General features: G+C 31.9%; 1 protein-coding gene across 13 annotated transcripts in view; it reads right to left on the bottom strand.

Annotated features, from left to right (window-relative positions):
* PMCA (plasma membrane calcium-transporting ATPase 3) overlaps positions 1-18,664 on the bottom strand; it is a 669,337-nt gene that overhangs the window by 237,673 nt on the left and 413,000 nt on the right. For 8 of the 13 annotated variants that reach the window (XM_017617971.1, XM_017617951.1, XM_017617985.1 and 5 more), the window contains one exon: positions 10,639-10,650. The exons of the other annotated variants lie outside the window; for them this stretch is intronic. In XM_017617971.1, coding sequence (XP_017473460.1) covers positions 10,639-10,650 — 12 coding nt within the window. The remainder of the gene's footprint in view (positions 1-10,638; positions 10,651-18,664) is intronic. 13 annotated transcript variants of the gene reach the window in all.

Below are 18,664 nucleotides of genomic sequence, written 5' to 3'. Positions count from 1 at the left end.
TAGTAAAGTGACAAGTCGCTGGCATTTTCAGCTATGGTCAAAGCTAACCCAGCTTGGCTATCACACGGTGCTTTAAACATCATCCACACTCCACTCCCGGAGTAATTTTTGGCATGGTATTAAGCTACTGCTTACAAACCACACTGGGGCTCTGCACGAATACAACCCTGGATAAAACCCAGCTCATTGCACAGCAGCCTACGGCAGCTAGAGTATGACTCCTCCAATGGAGTCCCCCAATAAATACACGGTGAAAGGGTCACATATTGCGCTACCGCTTCATCAGCCTGCCCGCATATCTCTCTTTCTCTCTCGCATATCAGGAATATGAAGTGCGTGGCTGACTTGATGTGCACCTATAAACCAAATGGGCTCATTCAGCTCGATACATAAACACTCGCAAAGGTAATCCCTACCTCCTCAACTACTCTAACTCAACCACAACTCTAAACCTGGTCTCCCGCTCTCTCTCGGCTAAACAATTATTTCACTTTGAATGCTGGATTGAATATAATTAGTGGTATTCACCAAAGTGAGCAAGTGGCCTGGTAAAAGAGCAGACCAGCTCAACAGCGACTGTTGTCAATACCGCTCTTATTTAGTTGATAGACATCCTTATTCTTCGCGGCAAGAATAGCTCGTTCAATGAGCCTGTAATTAATTTTTTTAATTAAGAAACATTTTTTCGATCAGTTCTCCTTTCGATGTTCCTAAGTTACAAAAATTATCAGGCAATAAAATTCGTCTTAATCTCTCGTTGGCTGGATGCTTTCCGTTCCCAATGTCCAGTAATTGTCGCGAGAATACTTCGGCTGCAGTGTATGTATGGCATGTTCGTCTTGTCGCAATGTTGACTGTTTCAGGCAAGCATTTATCTAATGTTAATCAAGAAATTACAATGTTTGCGTAAAATCTCCTGAGAGCAATATCAATACATTCCCGAATGGTTGAACGTTTCCATGCAAATCCCACGACAATCGACCAAGAACCTCAAGCAAGTTTTTATGTACCATTGTGTTAGTTTAAATTTTTGTACTACTTTTTCCATACCGGATATTCCGGAAATATTGCAAGTAGGACTTTCGATGATTTATATGTTCAATGGCTGCTTAAGAGCTGAATTAGCAATGTTTCTACCTGGTAGCAATTCCAGGCGAAGCTATAGCTAAGGTTATGTAATTGTTTGCACGAACCATTGCCATAATCAATCTGATAAGGAATGTTTTCCTAGTTTCTTCAGGCGCATCAAGAAGAAGGTCCTCCAACTCCGTCAATTATCATTTGCATATTCTTCTTCTTATTTGGCGTTGTAAACGCCTAAGCCATTTTGGCCGAGATCGACAAAGAACGCGAGTCGTTTCTCTCTGTGCCAACTGACGACAATGGGAAATTCCAGGTGAAGCCAAGTCCTTCTCCATTTGGTCTCTCCCTCTTCCTCTTTCACCACCACCGGATTGCGAGTTTAATACTTTCAGAACTGGAACGCCGCTTCCCATTCGAACGACGTGGACAAGCCAGCGGAGCCGCCGTATTTTCATTCGCTACACTATGTCCATTTCGTTGTAAAGCTCATACAACTCATCCTTCCATCGTCTGCGGTACTCCCGTCGCCAACGCTCAGAGGCCTGTAAATCTTCCGCAAAATCTTTCTCTCCAATACTCCAAGAGCCGTCTCATCGAATGTTGTCATTGTCTAAGCTTCTGCGCCATTTATCAGCTCGGGCACGATGAGTGACTTATAGAGTGTGGTTTTTGTACGCCGAGAAAGAAATTTACTCCCGAATTGCCTATTCAGTCCAAAGTTGCACTTGTTGGCTAGAGTGATTCTCCATTGTATTCCCATGCTGACATTATTATCTGGTTCCCAAGAAAACGATATTCTCTACTTCCTCGATATTACAACTGGCAACAGTGATGTGGGTGTCAAGGCGGGAATGCTCTGACTCTTTGTTTGATGACAGGAGATACTTCGTCTTGACTTCGTTGATCACTAAACCCAATCGCTTTGCTTCTTTATCCAACTTAGAAAAGGCAGGACAGACTTCGAGGTTTTTGTTACCGATGATATCGCTGTCATTGGCATACGCCAGAAATTACACGCCCTTGTAAAAAATTGTTCCTGAGTTGTTCAGTTCTGCAATTCTTATTATCTTAACACTTGCAACATGCGATCGTAAATGCCCTTCTGAATTCGCTTTAATTTGGAAATGTTTGTTTGGGCATATAACAGGACTTCACAATAGTAATAGNAGACAGACTTCAAGGTTTTTGTTACCGATGATATCGATGTCATTGGCATACGCCAGAAATTACACGCCCTTGTAAAAAATTGTTCCTGAGTTGTTCAGTTCTGCAATTCTTATTATCTTAACACTTGCATCATGCGATCGTAAATGCCCTTCTGAATTCGTTTTAATTTGGAAATGTTTGTTTGGGCATATAACAGGAGTTCACAATAGTAATAGACATCATAATCATAATAATATTATCTGATGTTATTCAAAATTTCTTTACCCGCAATATATTATATTTATATATATTTAGTAGGCTATGGCGACCGAACGAAATTGTTCATGATTAAAATTTAACTGTTAATGTAAAGGAATAGTATTAACAATTTTAAGTTTTCCTTATTTCATTTCATGGGATATTTTTATGTCTTTGTTACGCTTTCCGTTTCGAACCAGTTATGTAATATTTCATTTAATTCAAATATTTTCAGTTTACTTTTACTGCATAATTCTATTGAGAGTATTTTCAAATCAAGATTCCTCAAATACCTTTCGTGTGGTACCCATACTGTAACATTTCATTTATTTTATCAAATTAACTTATATTTTCAAACAGGTGGCAAACCTCTTGAAACATATTTTCGACTGTCAGTCTTCTTAAAATTCCTTAGTTTGATACCCATATTGCAATATTTTATTTATTTAATCAATTTAACTGAGCTCAAATTTTCAAATAGGTGGCAACCCTCTTAAAAAATATTTCCAACAGTCATGTTTTTTAAACCTCGTTAATTTGATACCTTTATTGTAATAAGTCATTTATTTTGTTAATTAAATTGAGTTACATTTTCAAAAGGGGGGCAACGCCCTTCCTACATATTTTGGACTGCAAGCCTTCTTAAAAATCTAAAGTTTATTACCCACATTGCAATTTTTCAATTATTTTATCAATTTCACTGAGCCAAAATTTTCAAATAGGTGGCAACCCTCCTCAAAAATATTTCCTACAGTCTATTTTTTAACCTCTTTAATTTGATACGATTATTGTAATAAGCTGTTTATGTTATCATTTATATTGAGTTAAAATATCAAAAGGTGGCAACCCTCGTCAAAAATATTTCCAGCAGTTATCTTTCNAACGAACTTATTTTCGGCTGTAAGCCTTCCTAAAAATCTCAAGTTTAATACCCACATTGCAATATTTCATTTATTTTATCAACTTGACTAAGTTAAAATTTTCAATAGGAGGCAGTTATCTTTCTTAAACTCCTTTAATTTATAATAATAATAATAATATCCCAACGGTTTTTACCCACCGTTCCCGTCCATCCGCACGAGGGGCGCAGTCCGCATGACGTACGGAACCAATATTTTAAATTTTTGTGCCGAGTCACGATAGGCAGGAGTTTGTTAAGTGTCGAGATCTAAAACTGTTCAGCTACAGAATTAAATTCATCAGCTGATTTTATGTATTTATGTCAATAATTATTATTGAGAGAGGAGAGTATCGCTTTCTTAATGCTGAAAAGCGGATCTGATATATCAAACGTGCTGGAATGAGAGTTAAAATCCTGGCATAAGCAACGGAGTGGGTCGTGCAATTCAAAATTGGTTTTACAAGCTTGCAGAAATATGGGGAAAAGTGTCTTGATACGCGTGAGGAAACATTAAAGCTTACATCAGCCAGAAGAGACGAACTTGAAATTGAGCCTGTCAGTAATTTACCCATTTGATACCCATATTGCAATATTTCATTTGTTTTATCGATGTACTTTAGTTAAATTTTCAATCAGGTGGCAACCCTCTTCAAACATATTCTCGGCTGTAAGCCTTCTTAAAACTCTTTAGTTTGGTATCCACATTGCAATATTTCAGTTACTTTATCAATTTAACTGAGTTAAAAATTTTAAAATAGGCGGCAACCCCCCTCAAAAACATTTCCAGCAGTTACCTTTATTAAAGCTCTTAAATTTAATATCTATATTGTAACATATAATTTAGTTTATCAATTAAATTGCGCTAAATTTTTTAACAGGTGGCAACCCTCGTTTAAAATATTTTCGACTATAAGCCTTCTTAAAATTCTTTAGTTTGATACCCACGTAGCAATATTTCATTTACTTTAACAATTTAACTGAGTTAAATATTCAAAATTTGTGGCAGCCCTTCTCAAAAATATTTCCAGCAGTTATTTTTCTTAAACCTCTTTAATTTGATACCCATATTACAATATTTCATTTATTTTATCGATGTACTTTAGTTAAATTTTCAATCAGGTGGCAACCCTCTTCAAACATATTTTCGGATGTAAGCCTTTCTAAAACTCTTTAGTTTGACACCCACATGGCAATATTTCATTTATTTGATCAATTTGACTGAGCTAAAATTTTCAAATAGGTGGTAGCCCTTCTCAAAAATATTTCCAGCAGTAATCTTTCTGAAACCTCTTTAATTTGATACCCATATTGCAATATCTCATTTATTTTATCGATGTACTTTAGTTAAATTTTCAATCAGGGGGCAACCCTCTTCAAACATATTTTCGGCTGTAAGCCTTCTTAAAACTCTTTAGTTTGACACCCACATGGCAATATTTCATTTATTTTATTGATGTACTTTAGTTAAATTTTCAATCAGGGGGCAACCCTCTTCAAACATATTTTCGGCTGTAAGCCTTCTTAAAACTCTTTAGTTTGACACCCACATGGCAATATTTCATTTATTTGATCAATTTGACTGAGCTAAAATTTTCAAATAGGTGGCAGCCCTTCTCAAAAATACTTCCAGCAGTAATCTTTCTGAAACCTCTTTAATTTGATACCCATATTGTAATATTTCATTTATTTTATCGATGTACTTTAGTTAAATTTTCAAACAGGTGGCAACCCTCTTCAAACATATTTTCGGCTGTAAGCCTTCTTAAAACTCTTTAGTTTGACACCCACATGGCAATATTTCATTTATTTTATCAATTTGACTGAGTTAAAATTTTCAAATAGGTGGCAACCCGCGTCAAAAAGATTTCCAGCAGTTATCTTTGTTAAACCTCTTTAATTTGATACCCATATTGTAATAACTTATTTCTTTTATCAATATAGTTGGGTTTAAAAATTTTCAAATAGGTGGCAACTCTCCAATTTTTTACGATATCATTGGTGCTGGTATTATACCGATCACTACAAAAAGTAAATTATTCAAATCGGTTCAGCCGTTCTCGAGTTTTGACGACCGTGACATACGAACACAACATTTTTATTAATATAGATATGTTATTTTTTATTATTTTATTTAATAATAATGGTTTTTAGCTCTCTAAAAAAGAAATAAACACTTTCTCATTTTTGCACTTTTTGAAGTAATGCGTTTTTTGCTAATGCATAAAATCATTTTTTCATTTCTTGTCAGTGCAATCAGATCTGCACGATGCTTAATTAAAGTGAATTTGATTTCTTAAAAATGTGGCAACCCTTCGTTTAGAAGTAAAGCATTTTCTAAACCATTTCAGTTGACACCCATATTGGATATATCTAATTCATTTAACTTAAATAAATAAAAATTTGAATAAAATTTTTAACAGGTGGCAACCCTTTCCAAAAGAATAAAGCTTTATTGCACATTAACAGCCCTAGCTCTGTCATTTGAAACCTCACTTTTGAAAATAGAACTAACTATATAAACATACCTATGAAATGCGACAAGAACCCAAATTGTCAACTTCAAACTGCATTTACAGTGAAAGTATAAAAGTTATCCAAAAACAAATTGCATTTTTGAATTTAACGTCCTCAATTTTACTAAGAAGCGAATTTTCATTTAAATCCGTCCATAATTCTATTTTTGCCCACATTTTATATGGAAAGGAAGCACTGTGCTACAGTGTGCCACGTAAATAAAAAAGGCTCCTAAATTTTTTGTTTGTATTTGTTCGATAAGTGCTACTGTGATCGAAGTGTATATGTCTTAAAATTTTAGATACTATTGATATGAGTTCAAAACTAGCTATTGTTTGAAAGATAATTGGTTTTGTTTACTGGCACCGTCAGTAATTCCACCTGAAGCACTAACTGATAGATTTTTTAAAGTACCTGAACCATTCTATTTTTTATTAAACCACCGTTCTTTTAGTACTTTATGCACTTTCTATACATTACTTGGCTATTTTTTATAGGCTTATTATGTTTGTTTTATAAACATTTATAGACCTTTTGCGCCGTGTGTCGAATTCAGAACTGCTGTTGTTTGAAAGATCATCACTTTTGTTTGGCGGAACTATTGACCGTTAATATTTTTTTTTTTTAACTTAACGAACAGATGGGCTAGCAAAAATATCGCTTATTTATAGCATTGCAATATCTTTCTGATAATACTATATTTTCATACATTTACCTATAATCCCATTATGAAATTTGTAGGGTGTCGGGTAAGCTAGTAGGCTATAAAACTGCATAGCAAAATTTTATCTAAAAATTCTAATTAAAGAGTTTGGAGTTTTGATGAAACTTTGTCGAATTTTCCAAATTTTTGTATACAGGTTGAAATTTGGACTTACATTGACTTTTTTAGATAATGAGCTATGTATACTTCTATAAAAAAAAAAAAAAACATTAAACAAACGAAAAAAAAGTAGCCAAAACTTGTTAAAATATCGCGACCCCATTTTTGTCCGACATACATACACTAGCCAGAATATGTCTCCGTATGTTGATTTCTTTTTTTTTAAATATTTGCAATGTTTTTCGTAATAAATTTTTTTCGTTTATTTTTAATAGAAATATAGTTCATTCTGCATCAAATGGCATATAATTTATGATTCAAAGTTTTTACAAAATTTAGGAAAATTCGACAAATCATCACCAAAATTTTCAACTATTAAACCAAATTTTTTAGAATTTTTTTGAGTATGCGGTTTTGGAGCTCACTCAATTTCGGTACAATTAAATGCAAGTTTTAATTGGCTATAATCTACCGTTGATTATTGAGAATTTTTTTACTGACGCTCTTCGGTATTTTTTCCCATACAAAAACAAAACCTATCACGCATGATACAATAATTTTTAGAAGGTAGTTCCACTTCTTCTTCTTATCCGCCATGTTAGCTATCTGACAGAAAACGTGTTTCGTATTTTTTGTTGTACCAACTTAAAAAAAAATCCAGCTTTTGATGTTGGAAAAATAAATAATAATTTTCGAATATTTTTTAATAATTTTCTTCATAAAAAATTAACTGCTGCTTTCGTGGATATTGCAACACACGGAATAGATGCTATAACGAATACAGCTATAAGAGCCACCGCATACCACAGCCTTTATCGGCCGCCTATTTAAATAATAGGGCTCGCTTTAAATATGTACATGAAGATGTATGGAGGTGCGCACACTACACCAGNACTAGTGTATACAGTCAGTCAATAAAGTTTAGGTACAGCGAATTTTTTACAATACGGGCAACTATTTTTCAAATATTTTATTTTTAGCTAATTTTTTATAAAAATATGGTTAATTCTACAACAAAAACCCCAAAAATCAAGGTTCCAAACCTTGTGCAAAATTAAAGAAAAATCTGCAAAATTTCATTCAAATATTGCANGTTTTTATGATTTTTATTCATGTGATTAGCAGTGACAAAAATTTATGTATTAAATACGTATATTTATATTAAAAATTAAGTGATCAGTTATGAAACATATCGCTAGCTTAGAAAGAAAAGTTGCTAAGTCCCATTTTAAAAATTTTACAGGAGAGGAAAAAATCTGCATATAGCCATTTTCTTTAACTATTTCGCAAGACTTTGAATCAAACATTTTGCGCGTCTAAAGCAAAGCAAAACTGCATAAGAATCAGAAGGATTCGCTATTTATTAAAAGATGTCGTATTATTTTCGCCTCATCGGATTTGTGGTGCTTCTTTTGGACTTAGCAAATTTTCCTTTTATGCCTTATGAAGAGGAAAAAATAAAACAAGTACCTTTATAATTTTCGAAACGATGCGTAGTCAATTTCTCTAGCCTCCTATATCAAAATATGAGTTTTCATAAAAAGTGGACTTAGCAACTTTGCACTCTAAGCTAGCGATATACATCTTTACATGTTCTGTTAAAAAATATCTAAAATAACAAGCGAAAATACCCAAGTTCTATATCGTAGCAGTGGCCACATTGCGTGTTGTCACAGAAGAAGTGAAACTACCTTCTAAAGATTATTGTATCATGCTATCACGCATCCGCTATATGGAGAAAACGTGCAACATCATCAGCAGAAAAAATTCTCAAAAATCAACTGTAGTTTATAGCCACTTAAAACTTGTACTTTGTACTGGTTTAAAAGTTGAAAATTTTGGTGAAAATTTGTCGAATTTTCCTAAATTTTGTAAAAACTGTAAATCATAATTTATATGCCATTTGATGCAGAATGAACTATATTTCTTTTAAAAATTAACGAAAAAAATTTATTACGAAAAACATTGCAAATATTAAAAAAAAACACTGTACGGAGACATATTCTGACTAGTGTATACAGTCAGTCAATAAAGTTTAGGTACAGCGAATTTTTTACAATACGGGCAACTATTTTTCAAATATTTTATTTTTAGCTAATTTTTTATAAAAATATGGTTAATTCTACAACAAAAACCCCAAAAATCAAGGTTCCAAACCTTGTGCAAAATTAAAGAAAAATCTGCAAAATTTCATTCAAATATTGCACTTTTTATCTACGCTCTCTAGAAAAAAGTTGAGTATGCAGTTTTTTAGCCCATTCAATTTTAGTATAACAAAGTGCAAGTATGAGGAAGCTAGGACTTACCATTGATTATTGGGACATTTTTTTGTTGAAGGTGTCGCACATTTTTTCCATATAAAAAAAATCAAACATTATTTTATATGGAGAAAATGAGCGACACCTTCAACAAAAAAAAATGCTAAAAATCAATGGTAAGTCCTAGCTACCCCAAACTTTCACTTTGTTATACTAAAATTGAATGGGTTAAAAAACTGCATACTCAACTTTTTCTATAGAGCGTAAATAAAAAGTGCAATATTTGAATGAAATTTTACACAAGGTTTGGAACTTTGGTTCTTGGGGTTTTTGTTGTAGAATTAACCATATTTTTATAAAAAATTGGCGATAAATAAAATATTTAAAAAATAGTTGCCCGCATTGTAAAAAATTCGCTGTACCTAAACTTTATTGACTGACTGTATGNTTTGTAAAAACTGTAAATCATAATTTATATGCCATTTGATGCAGAATGAACTATATTTCTTTTAAAAATTAACGAAAAAAATTTATTACGAAAAACATTGCAAATATTAAAAAAAAACACTGTACGGAGACATATTCTGACTAGTGTATACAGTCAGTCAATAAAGTTTAGGTACAGCGAATTTTTTACAATACGGGCAACTATTTTTCAAATATTTTATTTTTAGCTAATTTTTTATAAAAATATGGTTAATTCTACAACAAAAACCCCAAAAATCAAGGTTCCAAACCTTGTGCAAAATTAAAGAAAAATCTGCAAAATTTCATTCAAATATTGCACTTTTTATCTACGCTCTCTAGAAAAAAGTTGAGTATGCAGTTTTTTAGCCCATTCAATTTTAGTATAACAAAGTGCAAGTATGAGGAAGCTAGGACTTACCATTGATTATTGGGACATTTTTTTGTTGAAGGTGTCGCACATTTTTTCCATATAAAAAAAATCAAACATTATTTTATATGGAGAAAATGAGCGACACCTTCAACAAAAAAAAATGCTAAAAATCAATGGTAAGTCCTAGCTACCCCAAACTTTCACTTTGTTATACTAAAATTGAATGGGTTAAAAAACTGCATACTCAACTTTTTCTATAGAGCGTAAATAAAAAGTGCAATATTTGAATGAAATTTTACACAAGGTTTGGAACTTTGGTTCTTGGGGTTTTTGTTGTAGAATTAACCATATTTTTATAAAAAATTGGCGATAAATAAAATATTTAAAAAATAGTTGCCCGCATTGTAAAAAATTCGCTGTACCTAAACTTTATTGACTGACTGTATGTACATATATTTTTTTTTCTTCTGTCACCTAGTGTAATTTTTCGTTGATCGTCACTACAACGTGCTAAATTATAACGGATCTATTGTGGCGACACGTCGTTTATGCATTAAGTATCAATCGCGATTTAAATGTATGTTCAGCTTCATGTGTTTGGAGTTGTGTTTGTTAGTGTGTTGGCATTCATGTGAGTACGTGTAAGTTTTGTTAATATTTAAGGTTTTAGATTTTTTTATTTTTTCAAAATGAAGTCATCTGAAAAATTAACTTAAACAGAAAAATAGAGATTTGAAAATAATTACACGACAATTAATGTGAAAAACAATAATCGCCTAATGTAAAAAAAAAAACGAATAAAAAACACTTTTCTTACCGGTACTGAAATCTGTTGAGAGAGTTAAAATACATATGTGGTTTTCAAATTGTTTTTTGGAGGTTTATAACATTTGATTATCAAATGCAAAGTTTCCGGTTTTTGTTTCGGGTTTGTTAACGGGTTTTCCATTGTCGTATATAAATATGTATCATATATCATATATATATACACATACATATATATATCATATTTATACACATACATATATATATATCATATATATACGCATATATATATATATATATATCATATGTATAGACATATATTTTTTTCGTTGAGTTTTTAGATATAAGATGATTTAAAATGTTTTGATCAAAGTATTTTTTGGTTTTTGTTTTTTTATTATTATTATTGTTTTGGTTTTTTGAGGGTTTTGGTCAGTCAACCATTCAATCAATCAATCAGTCAATCGGAGTGTGGTTTTAAAGCATTTAAAAAAATGAGAAATGAAAGTATTGTATTAGAGCTATTTAGCAATTATATATCGTAAATATATAAATATATAGTTTTGGAAAATATAATAAAACAAAAACAGATTTCATAATATGCATAGATGATGTTTCAATTGTATAATGGTAATTTGGTTTGTATATATACAACTAAGAGCTGTTAAAGTACTGCTAAGCCTTTACTAAACAATGGCATACACCTATGGGAATATAGGGTATGAAAAGGCTGAATTTGTTTGTGGTGTTATATTGATTAATGTCTTTAACGTAAAAAAAGAGGCGTGGGAGTTATGGGGAAAAGTGAACATACCCTGACATAAGCTACACAAAAATACATGTAATTAAAAAGGAGTATGTGAGCGAAAGATGTATAGTATACCAGTTTGTAACTATAAATTTGGTTGGAAAAATATAATAACCATAACCGTGAATTTATAAAACTAGTATTATAAATAACCGAATGAAATAAAAATATATACCATAAGTCTTTAGAAACGTCGTATCATGTCAAAGTAACTCTTAAATATATGGAAATATTCCAGTATCTACGAGAACGTTAGTTCAGCTGTAAATTAATTTTTTACAGTCAATCAATTAAATTCAGGAACAGCGATTTTTTTGCAATACGGGCAACTGTTTTTTAATTACTTTATTTTTCGCAATTTTTTTATAAAGATATGGTTAATTCTACAATATAAACCTCAAAAATCAGAGCAAACCTTATGCAAAATTAAAGATAATTCTGCAAATTTTCATTAAAATATTGCACTTTTTAATTACAATATTTTGAAAAAAGTGAATTATGCAGTTTTTTAGACCATTCAAAGTGCGAGTCTGAGGTAGCTAGGACTTACCATTGATTTTTGACAAATTTTTTTTGTTGAAGGTGTCGCTCATTTTCTCCATATAAAAAAATTTGCCAAAAATCATTGATAAGTCCTAGCTACTTCAGACTTGCATATTGTTATACTAAAACTGAATGGGCTAGAAAACTGCATACTCAGTTTTTTCTAAAGATTGTAATTAAAAAGTGTAATATTTTGATTTAAATTTGCAGAATTTTCTTTAATTTTGCACAAGGTTCGGAGCTCGGATTTTTGGAGTCTTGGTCGTAAAATTAACCATATTTTTATAAAAAAAAATTGTGAAAATTAAAATAATTAAAACAAAAGCTGCCCGTAATCGATGTACCTAAACTTTATTGATTGACTATATGTATATCAAACCAGTTATATCCACTGTATTCGAAGTACGTGTCGCTAATTTTTTGGAAGAATGTTATAACTCAAAAAATGTGAGCTAAACGGCTTTAGAGTTTTGAGTCAAGTTTTTCCCCATGATCATAACTAAATATGAGAAATCGTAAACTATATGTGTTTGATTACGAAGTTTTTCTATCAAACGAGCGATATGTACATACATACATGGCATGAATCTAATCTACGGGAGCTACATCATATTTTATTAAAAAAATTATAAGTGATAGCAAAACTGGATGGGCTGAATCTACTTTCAAATTCTATAAATCTCTTGAAGCTGATGATCAGGGAACGGATTTTATGGAAATTGCCTTTTTTCTGCTAAAGAAATAGAGCATATCCGATTAAGAATGTCCACGATTTAGCTTTCCCTGATTCCATATATACACATTTGATGTTGCCTTTTTTAAGATATTTGCCTTTTTTTTGCCTTTTTTAAGATATTTGCCATTTTTTGCATTTTCTACCTTTAAAAAAGTGATTATAGCATTTAAAATTTTTTTTTTAAAGAATACAAAATACACACATGCCCATGCGGCTTATAGAAGCGCAGGGACCTCTTGCCAAATTGGTGTTGGAAAAATTCAAAGCCGTTTTCTCAGCTAACGTAGGCTTGGAGACCATAAGGGGTGTGGATAAAATTGTATAGGGCGGAGAAAACGCCCTTATTCGTGATAATATGAACATTTCAAACGTTCCATATTTAAATTGGGCTCCTCTTGTATCAACTTGCGTCGAGCGAACATTTAATACATTCAAGGATTTTCTTCGCGAAAATCGTATGAAAATGCTGCCAGAAAACTTCAAAATGCATCTTGTGATTCAATGTTACTGCAACTATACAGATTAAAGTTTTATGAGTTTGAAACTCGAAAGGATAAAATAGTCAAAGATTCAAAGTACAAATTTTTCATATAATGAAACTAGTTCATAGTTTTTCTCTTTTTACTTGTAATATAAACATTTCTAAAATAAATATATTTTTTGATTGTTCTTTGTATTTTCGGTCTTTTTTTAGTGCCTTATTTTGATTTTTTTGCAATACCTAGTGCCTTTTCCTGCCTTTTTCGCTATTTTGGTTTGCCTTTTTTTGCCTTTTTTGAAATACCTAGTGCCTTTTCCTGCCTTTTTCGCTATTTTATTTTGCCTTTTCCAGAGTATTTCGTTATTTTATTTTGCCTTTTTTATAGGTTTTTAGGTCCTAAAAATCCGTTCCCTGCTGATGCTATTTACCCGGCCCACCTACAACATATCTTGAAGAAACGTATTGAAGGATGGTTAAAACCAGGAATGGAAAATAATCATTATTTTTTAAATTTTAACCAAAAAACAACAAGTTGCAATCGTAAAATAATTTTAACTATATGCACGTATTTGTGTTCGTACGTCCTACTACAATTTACAATAATTTTTATTTTTCGAGTTTAACCAGTAAAGATAAAAAATAGTAATTAATATTTGAGTTGATTTTTTTTCGTTCAAAAGAAATTATTATCACTTGATTTTTATTTTTTCGATCAAAAATAATGATTATTTTATGATTTTTTTTTGCTCAAAGATAACACAGGTTTACAAAAAAAAAGTGTATGCATATTAAACCAAACCTATATATCCCTATGTTATTCGACATGCTGAATGCGGAATCCGAGGTCCGTTAGTCTCCACCACGTCAGGTTCGTGGTCATTTGAAGGTCAGGTAGGGAAAAATTCATTGAATAAACCTGAAAATTCAATAAAATTCATTACCTTAGCATGATCTCCAGATGACCTTGAGGAATCAAGGGACCTCCATACTCGGTTTCAGTGGCAACAAAAACAATTTTTTTAATTTTTAATTTTATTGAATAAATTTTATGTCCTATTTGACCTTCAAATGACCTCGAAGCTGACATTATGGTGGTTAACGGACCTCGGATTCGGGTTCAGGGAATTAAGACCTTATGTATATCGTCGGCTTAGAGTGTAAACCTGCTAAATCCTTTTTTTGGCAAAATTGACCTTTTGATGCAGTTCGAAGGAGTAGGTGATTCCGCAGTTGGCAAGCAAAAAAATACGTCAATATAAAAATATAATTGTCAAAAATTGTTTGATGAGTAAAGCTGCTAAGTACAATCAGTTCAAATTCAACTGCTAAATCCAACTTATTGTGCTTCTGTCGCTCGATTATTGTTCTAACTTAGAGTATTACTTTATGCGTTTAAGCCAAGGTAATAGCCAGCAAATAGGCTTTAATTTTTTATATCTCAAGGAAATTATTTTTACTTGTTGAACGAAACAGAAGGAAGATTAAATGCAGAAGAGTTTTCCAGCGTGTGGGTAGATTTGATAGAAAAAAATGTAGTACCAAATAATAGTTCCGGGGAGCCAATTGCAGTAATTTTTTATAGCGACGAATGCACATATCAAAACCGAAACTCTATTATGGCTAATGCTTTGTTATCCACAGCTATAAATAACAATATCATTATTGAGCAAAAGGTTCTTGAAGTAGGCCATACCTAAATGGAAGCTGATTGTATCCATTCCACTATCGAACGAGCACTTAAGAAAATAGATATCCATGTTCCTGCAGAATACATTAAAGTATGAAGATCAGCTAGAAAAAATTCAAAACCATATGACGTAACTTATCTTAGTTACACGTTCTCTAAAAGTTTTAACACAGTTCAATTCTTTAATAGAACTCGTCCCGGTCGCGGCAAAGGTGCTGCTAAAGTAACTGATATACGTACCCTACGGTATACACCAAGTGGCGACATACATTTCAAACTAAGATTCTCCAACGAATGGGAAGTAATACCGCAAAGAAAATCCCCAGTAGCTGTTTCCTTGCCGTTTTCTCACCTTCCGAATTTATACGAGAGTAGGCGTACGATTGCTCGCAGAAAGTATGACTTCTCCAGTATTTCAAACGATTACTTCCTGAAGATTACCACGCCTACTATAACAATTTACCTCATGATTGAATAATATGTATCATACTTTCTGGCATTATTGAGCTCCTACTTAAATTATCTTATATGTGGTCTTTGTACTATTAATTTGAGAGAAGAATACTTCACGTATAGTTACTAATCTATGTTTTATAAACTGCCTATTTTTGTTGCAATAAACGGAAGAATAAATCTGTTGTATTTTTTTATATATATAATTGTTTTTATCTATGGAATACTATTTGAATTAACATTTAAATTGAGCTCGTAATCACAAAAAATAAAATAGAAACAATTTTATTCATACAAAAAACCTGCTAAATCCACTTCAATTTTGAAGATACAAAAACTTAAACCTGCTAAGTAAGAAATTCGCCAATAAAACCATAAAAACGAATTTTTTCATTCGTTCTGGATTAAGGCCATAGAACGTCACGCGATTAGCAAATTATATGTAGGATTTGCCCCTTAGACTAAGAGTTAAAGATATATTTAGTTTTTTGCCTCTACAGTAAAATATGTTTTTTGGTCGTTAGCAGGTTTACACTCTAAGGCGACGATATGAATTTTCAGGTTTATTCAATGAATTTTTCCATACTTGACCTTCAACTGACCACGAACCAGACGTGGTGGAGACTGACGGACTTCGGGTTCGCATTTAGCGTGTCGAATAACATAGGGATATATAGGTTTGGTTTAATATGCATACACTTTTTTTTTGTAAACCTGTGTAACCATTATTATTGAGTTAAATTTTTTCACTTAAGAATAATTATCATTCAAAAAACTCAAAAACTATACCAGCGTGATTTGCGTCGCATCCTTTTCAGAGGTGGTGACACTCTAATAAAAGAAATAAGTCCCAAAATTTTCAGGTCAAAATTGCATGGCCTTTTAAATTTTATAAACAATCATTATTTCGTCGCTGGAATAATGAAGTAATGTAACACGAAAAGTATAGTTTTAGAATTAGAAGTTTTTATAATCCAATCGGCCAAATCTAAACTTTAATTGTGCGCTTCTTATTCAAAATATTCATACTTTAAATACACCACACTTTTTATTGATTCCTTAGCTGTTAATTCACAAAAAATTCTGTACCATGCTTACCTAGAAAGCATCTGCTTATACACTATTTTATCTTTCAAAATTTTTATATGAAATCATTGTACACTATTTTATATTGGTTGCAAACTCAGAAAAATTAATTGATGTATGTCGAGATTACACTATTTTATTATTCAAATTTTGAAGCTGGCTGTGAAAGTTAGCAGCAATATAATGAAGTAAAATACTCGTAACGTTATTTTAATTTATAAGAATTTCTTTGGGATTTTCTTAATAATAGTCCAAGTGCGCCATACACTATTCGTAAACAATTATCGTACCTACACTGTTATTATAAAATCTCGTTTTTCGCGAATAAGTTCGTGATCCAAAAAGATATTTAAGAAAACTAAAGATTTTGCTAATAGACTAAAGGATTGTCTATCCAATGGTACGATTATCGAATAATAGTGTATATGGCATTTACACTGTTTCTTTATTCCAGCGACGATATTTAAGTGGAAAAATAAAACTTAATAATAGTTATTATTTGAGCGAAAAAATAACAAGTGATCTTTAAGCAAAAAAAAAAAACAAAACCGACTTCAGTTCTCAGATAAAAATGTGAGATTGCCTTAATTTCTCATTACCCAATAATCGGATCTAAACCAACTTAATATGGGATCACCCCTGAGGTACGACCTTTCCTTAATAAAAATAAACAATTATAGAAATCGGTTAACGTGCTCCAACGTTATGCGATACAATATATAAAAAAAAATAAAAAATATTCCAAAGAATGGATAACCTCCTCCTTCTTTGTAGTCGGTTAAAAATTATATTCAACAATTTTTATTGATCTTGAGGCCGTTTTTTAATGAAAACTTATTGTCGGTTAAAGATCATAAAATAAACATTATTTTTGATCGATAAGATAAAAATCTATAACGGGGACCAGAAATAGCTATCTATGTTATCTCGAATTTACAAAATTAAAACGTTGCCAGAATTCTGAAATTTAACGAAAACGTTGTTTCGTAACAGTTATTAGATGAAAAATTTTGTATTTCGCCGATAACTGTTATAACCCAAGGTTTATTTTTTAAGTTGTTTGATAACAGTTATTGCTATGTTGTAAGATAAGAATATTGACGAACACGGAGATGGAGAAGAAGACAAAGATGATGAAAATAAAAGAGGAGGAGGGAAAAAACTGTTATCAGATAACGTAAAAATAAAAGTTGAGAAATAACTGTTATCAAGCAGCGTAAAAAATAAACATTGGGAAATAACTCTTATCGGCGACGGAAAACATACATAGTTCTTCTGCATAACAGTTACCAGAAAACGTAAAAAATAAACGTTATACCTTTGGTTATTGATTGGTTAAAATCCCTCTTTAACAGCTGCGGGAAGCCCTGGTATATCCTAATGCTCTCATATTAAACCAAAAACTTTAGGCCAATAAACCTTAAACAATTTCTAATAAAACACGAAAGAGAATTTTGGAAACCCACATCAGACACTCTACCAACCCAACCGCGGATATAACGGCCCCGCACGCCTACTGTATAGGGAGATCCACCAATGAGATAGGTACAGGAGATCTTACCACATACCTAATGGCATATGGGAGGGCTAAAAAGTTTTCTCCTGAACTGAGTCTAGACACTAGCCACATGCATGATGAGCTTTTATTCTGCATGAGTCTATACAAAGTGTATAGAAAGTTGAAAAAAATGCCTGCACGCGGGCAAGGCCTTGCGCATCACCTGCAGTGTATATCATGCAGGAGGCAGAACGGACCCTTGCTCAAAGACCTTCAGAGAGGAAAGAGGCCTTCATCTTCTCTGACAACCAGGCAACTTAAGACTCAAATATGGGCAAATCCGAGAAATGGTCAACCGATATCGGAAAAATGCATTTAATAAATTAATGTATTAATAAAAGTATACCACTATACAATATATATTTAGTTCATTGTTTTTACACTTATTTAAGAAACGTGATTTGCCAATCTTACTTCTTGAAACAAATCTCTTATAAGCCTTATTCTTGGTACTATATCTACTGTTAAATAAAATGCAACAATATTGATTTGAAAAAATTAATTTTCTTTACGGCAAAAGTAGTAACGTCCGCGACGAACATATACAATAATTTTGAAGTTAGTTTACTTTTGTTATACATTTCATTTCATTTCATTTATTATAAAATATACATTTTGTTAAGTTCGTTATTTTCTCTTCAACGTATTATTATATAATGGTTTCTCCATGCATCAAAATTTGCAGACATCTCTTGACTTTGAAGACCATCGCTTCTATTTTGAGTA

Source organism: Rhagoletis zephyria, unplaced genomic scaffold (assembly GCF_001687245.7).
Source record: "Rhagoletis zephyria isolate East Lansing unplaced genomic scaffold, Rhagoletis_zephyria_1.1 Rzeph_scaffold_00032, whole genome shotgun sequence".
NCBI classification, from domain to species: domain Eukaryota; kingdom Metazoa; phylum Arthropoda; class Insecta; order Diptera; family Tephritidae; genus Rhagoletis; species Rhagoletis zephyria.
This window is presented reverse-complemented; position numbering and strand designations above follow the sequence as displayed.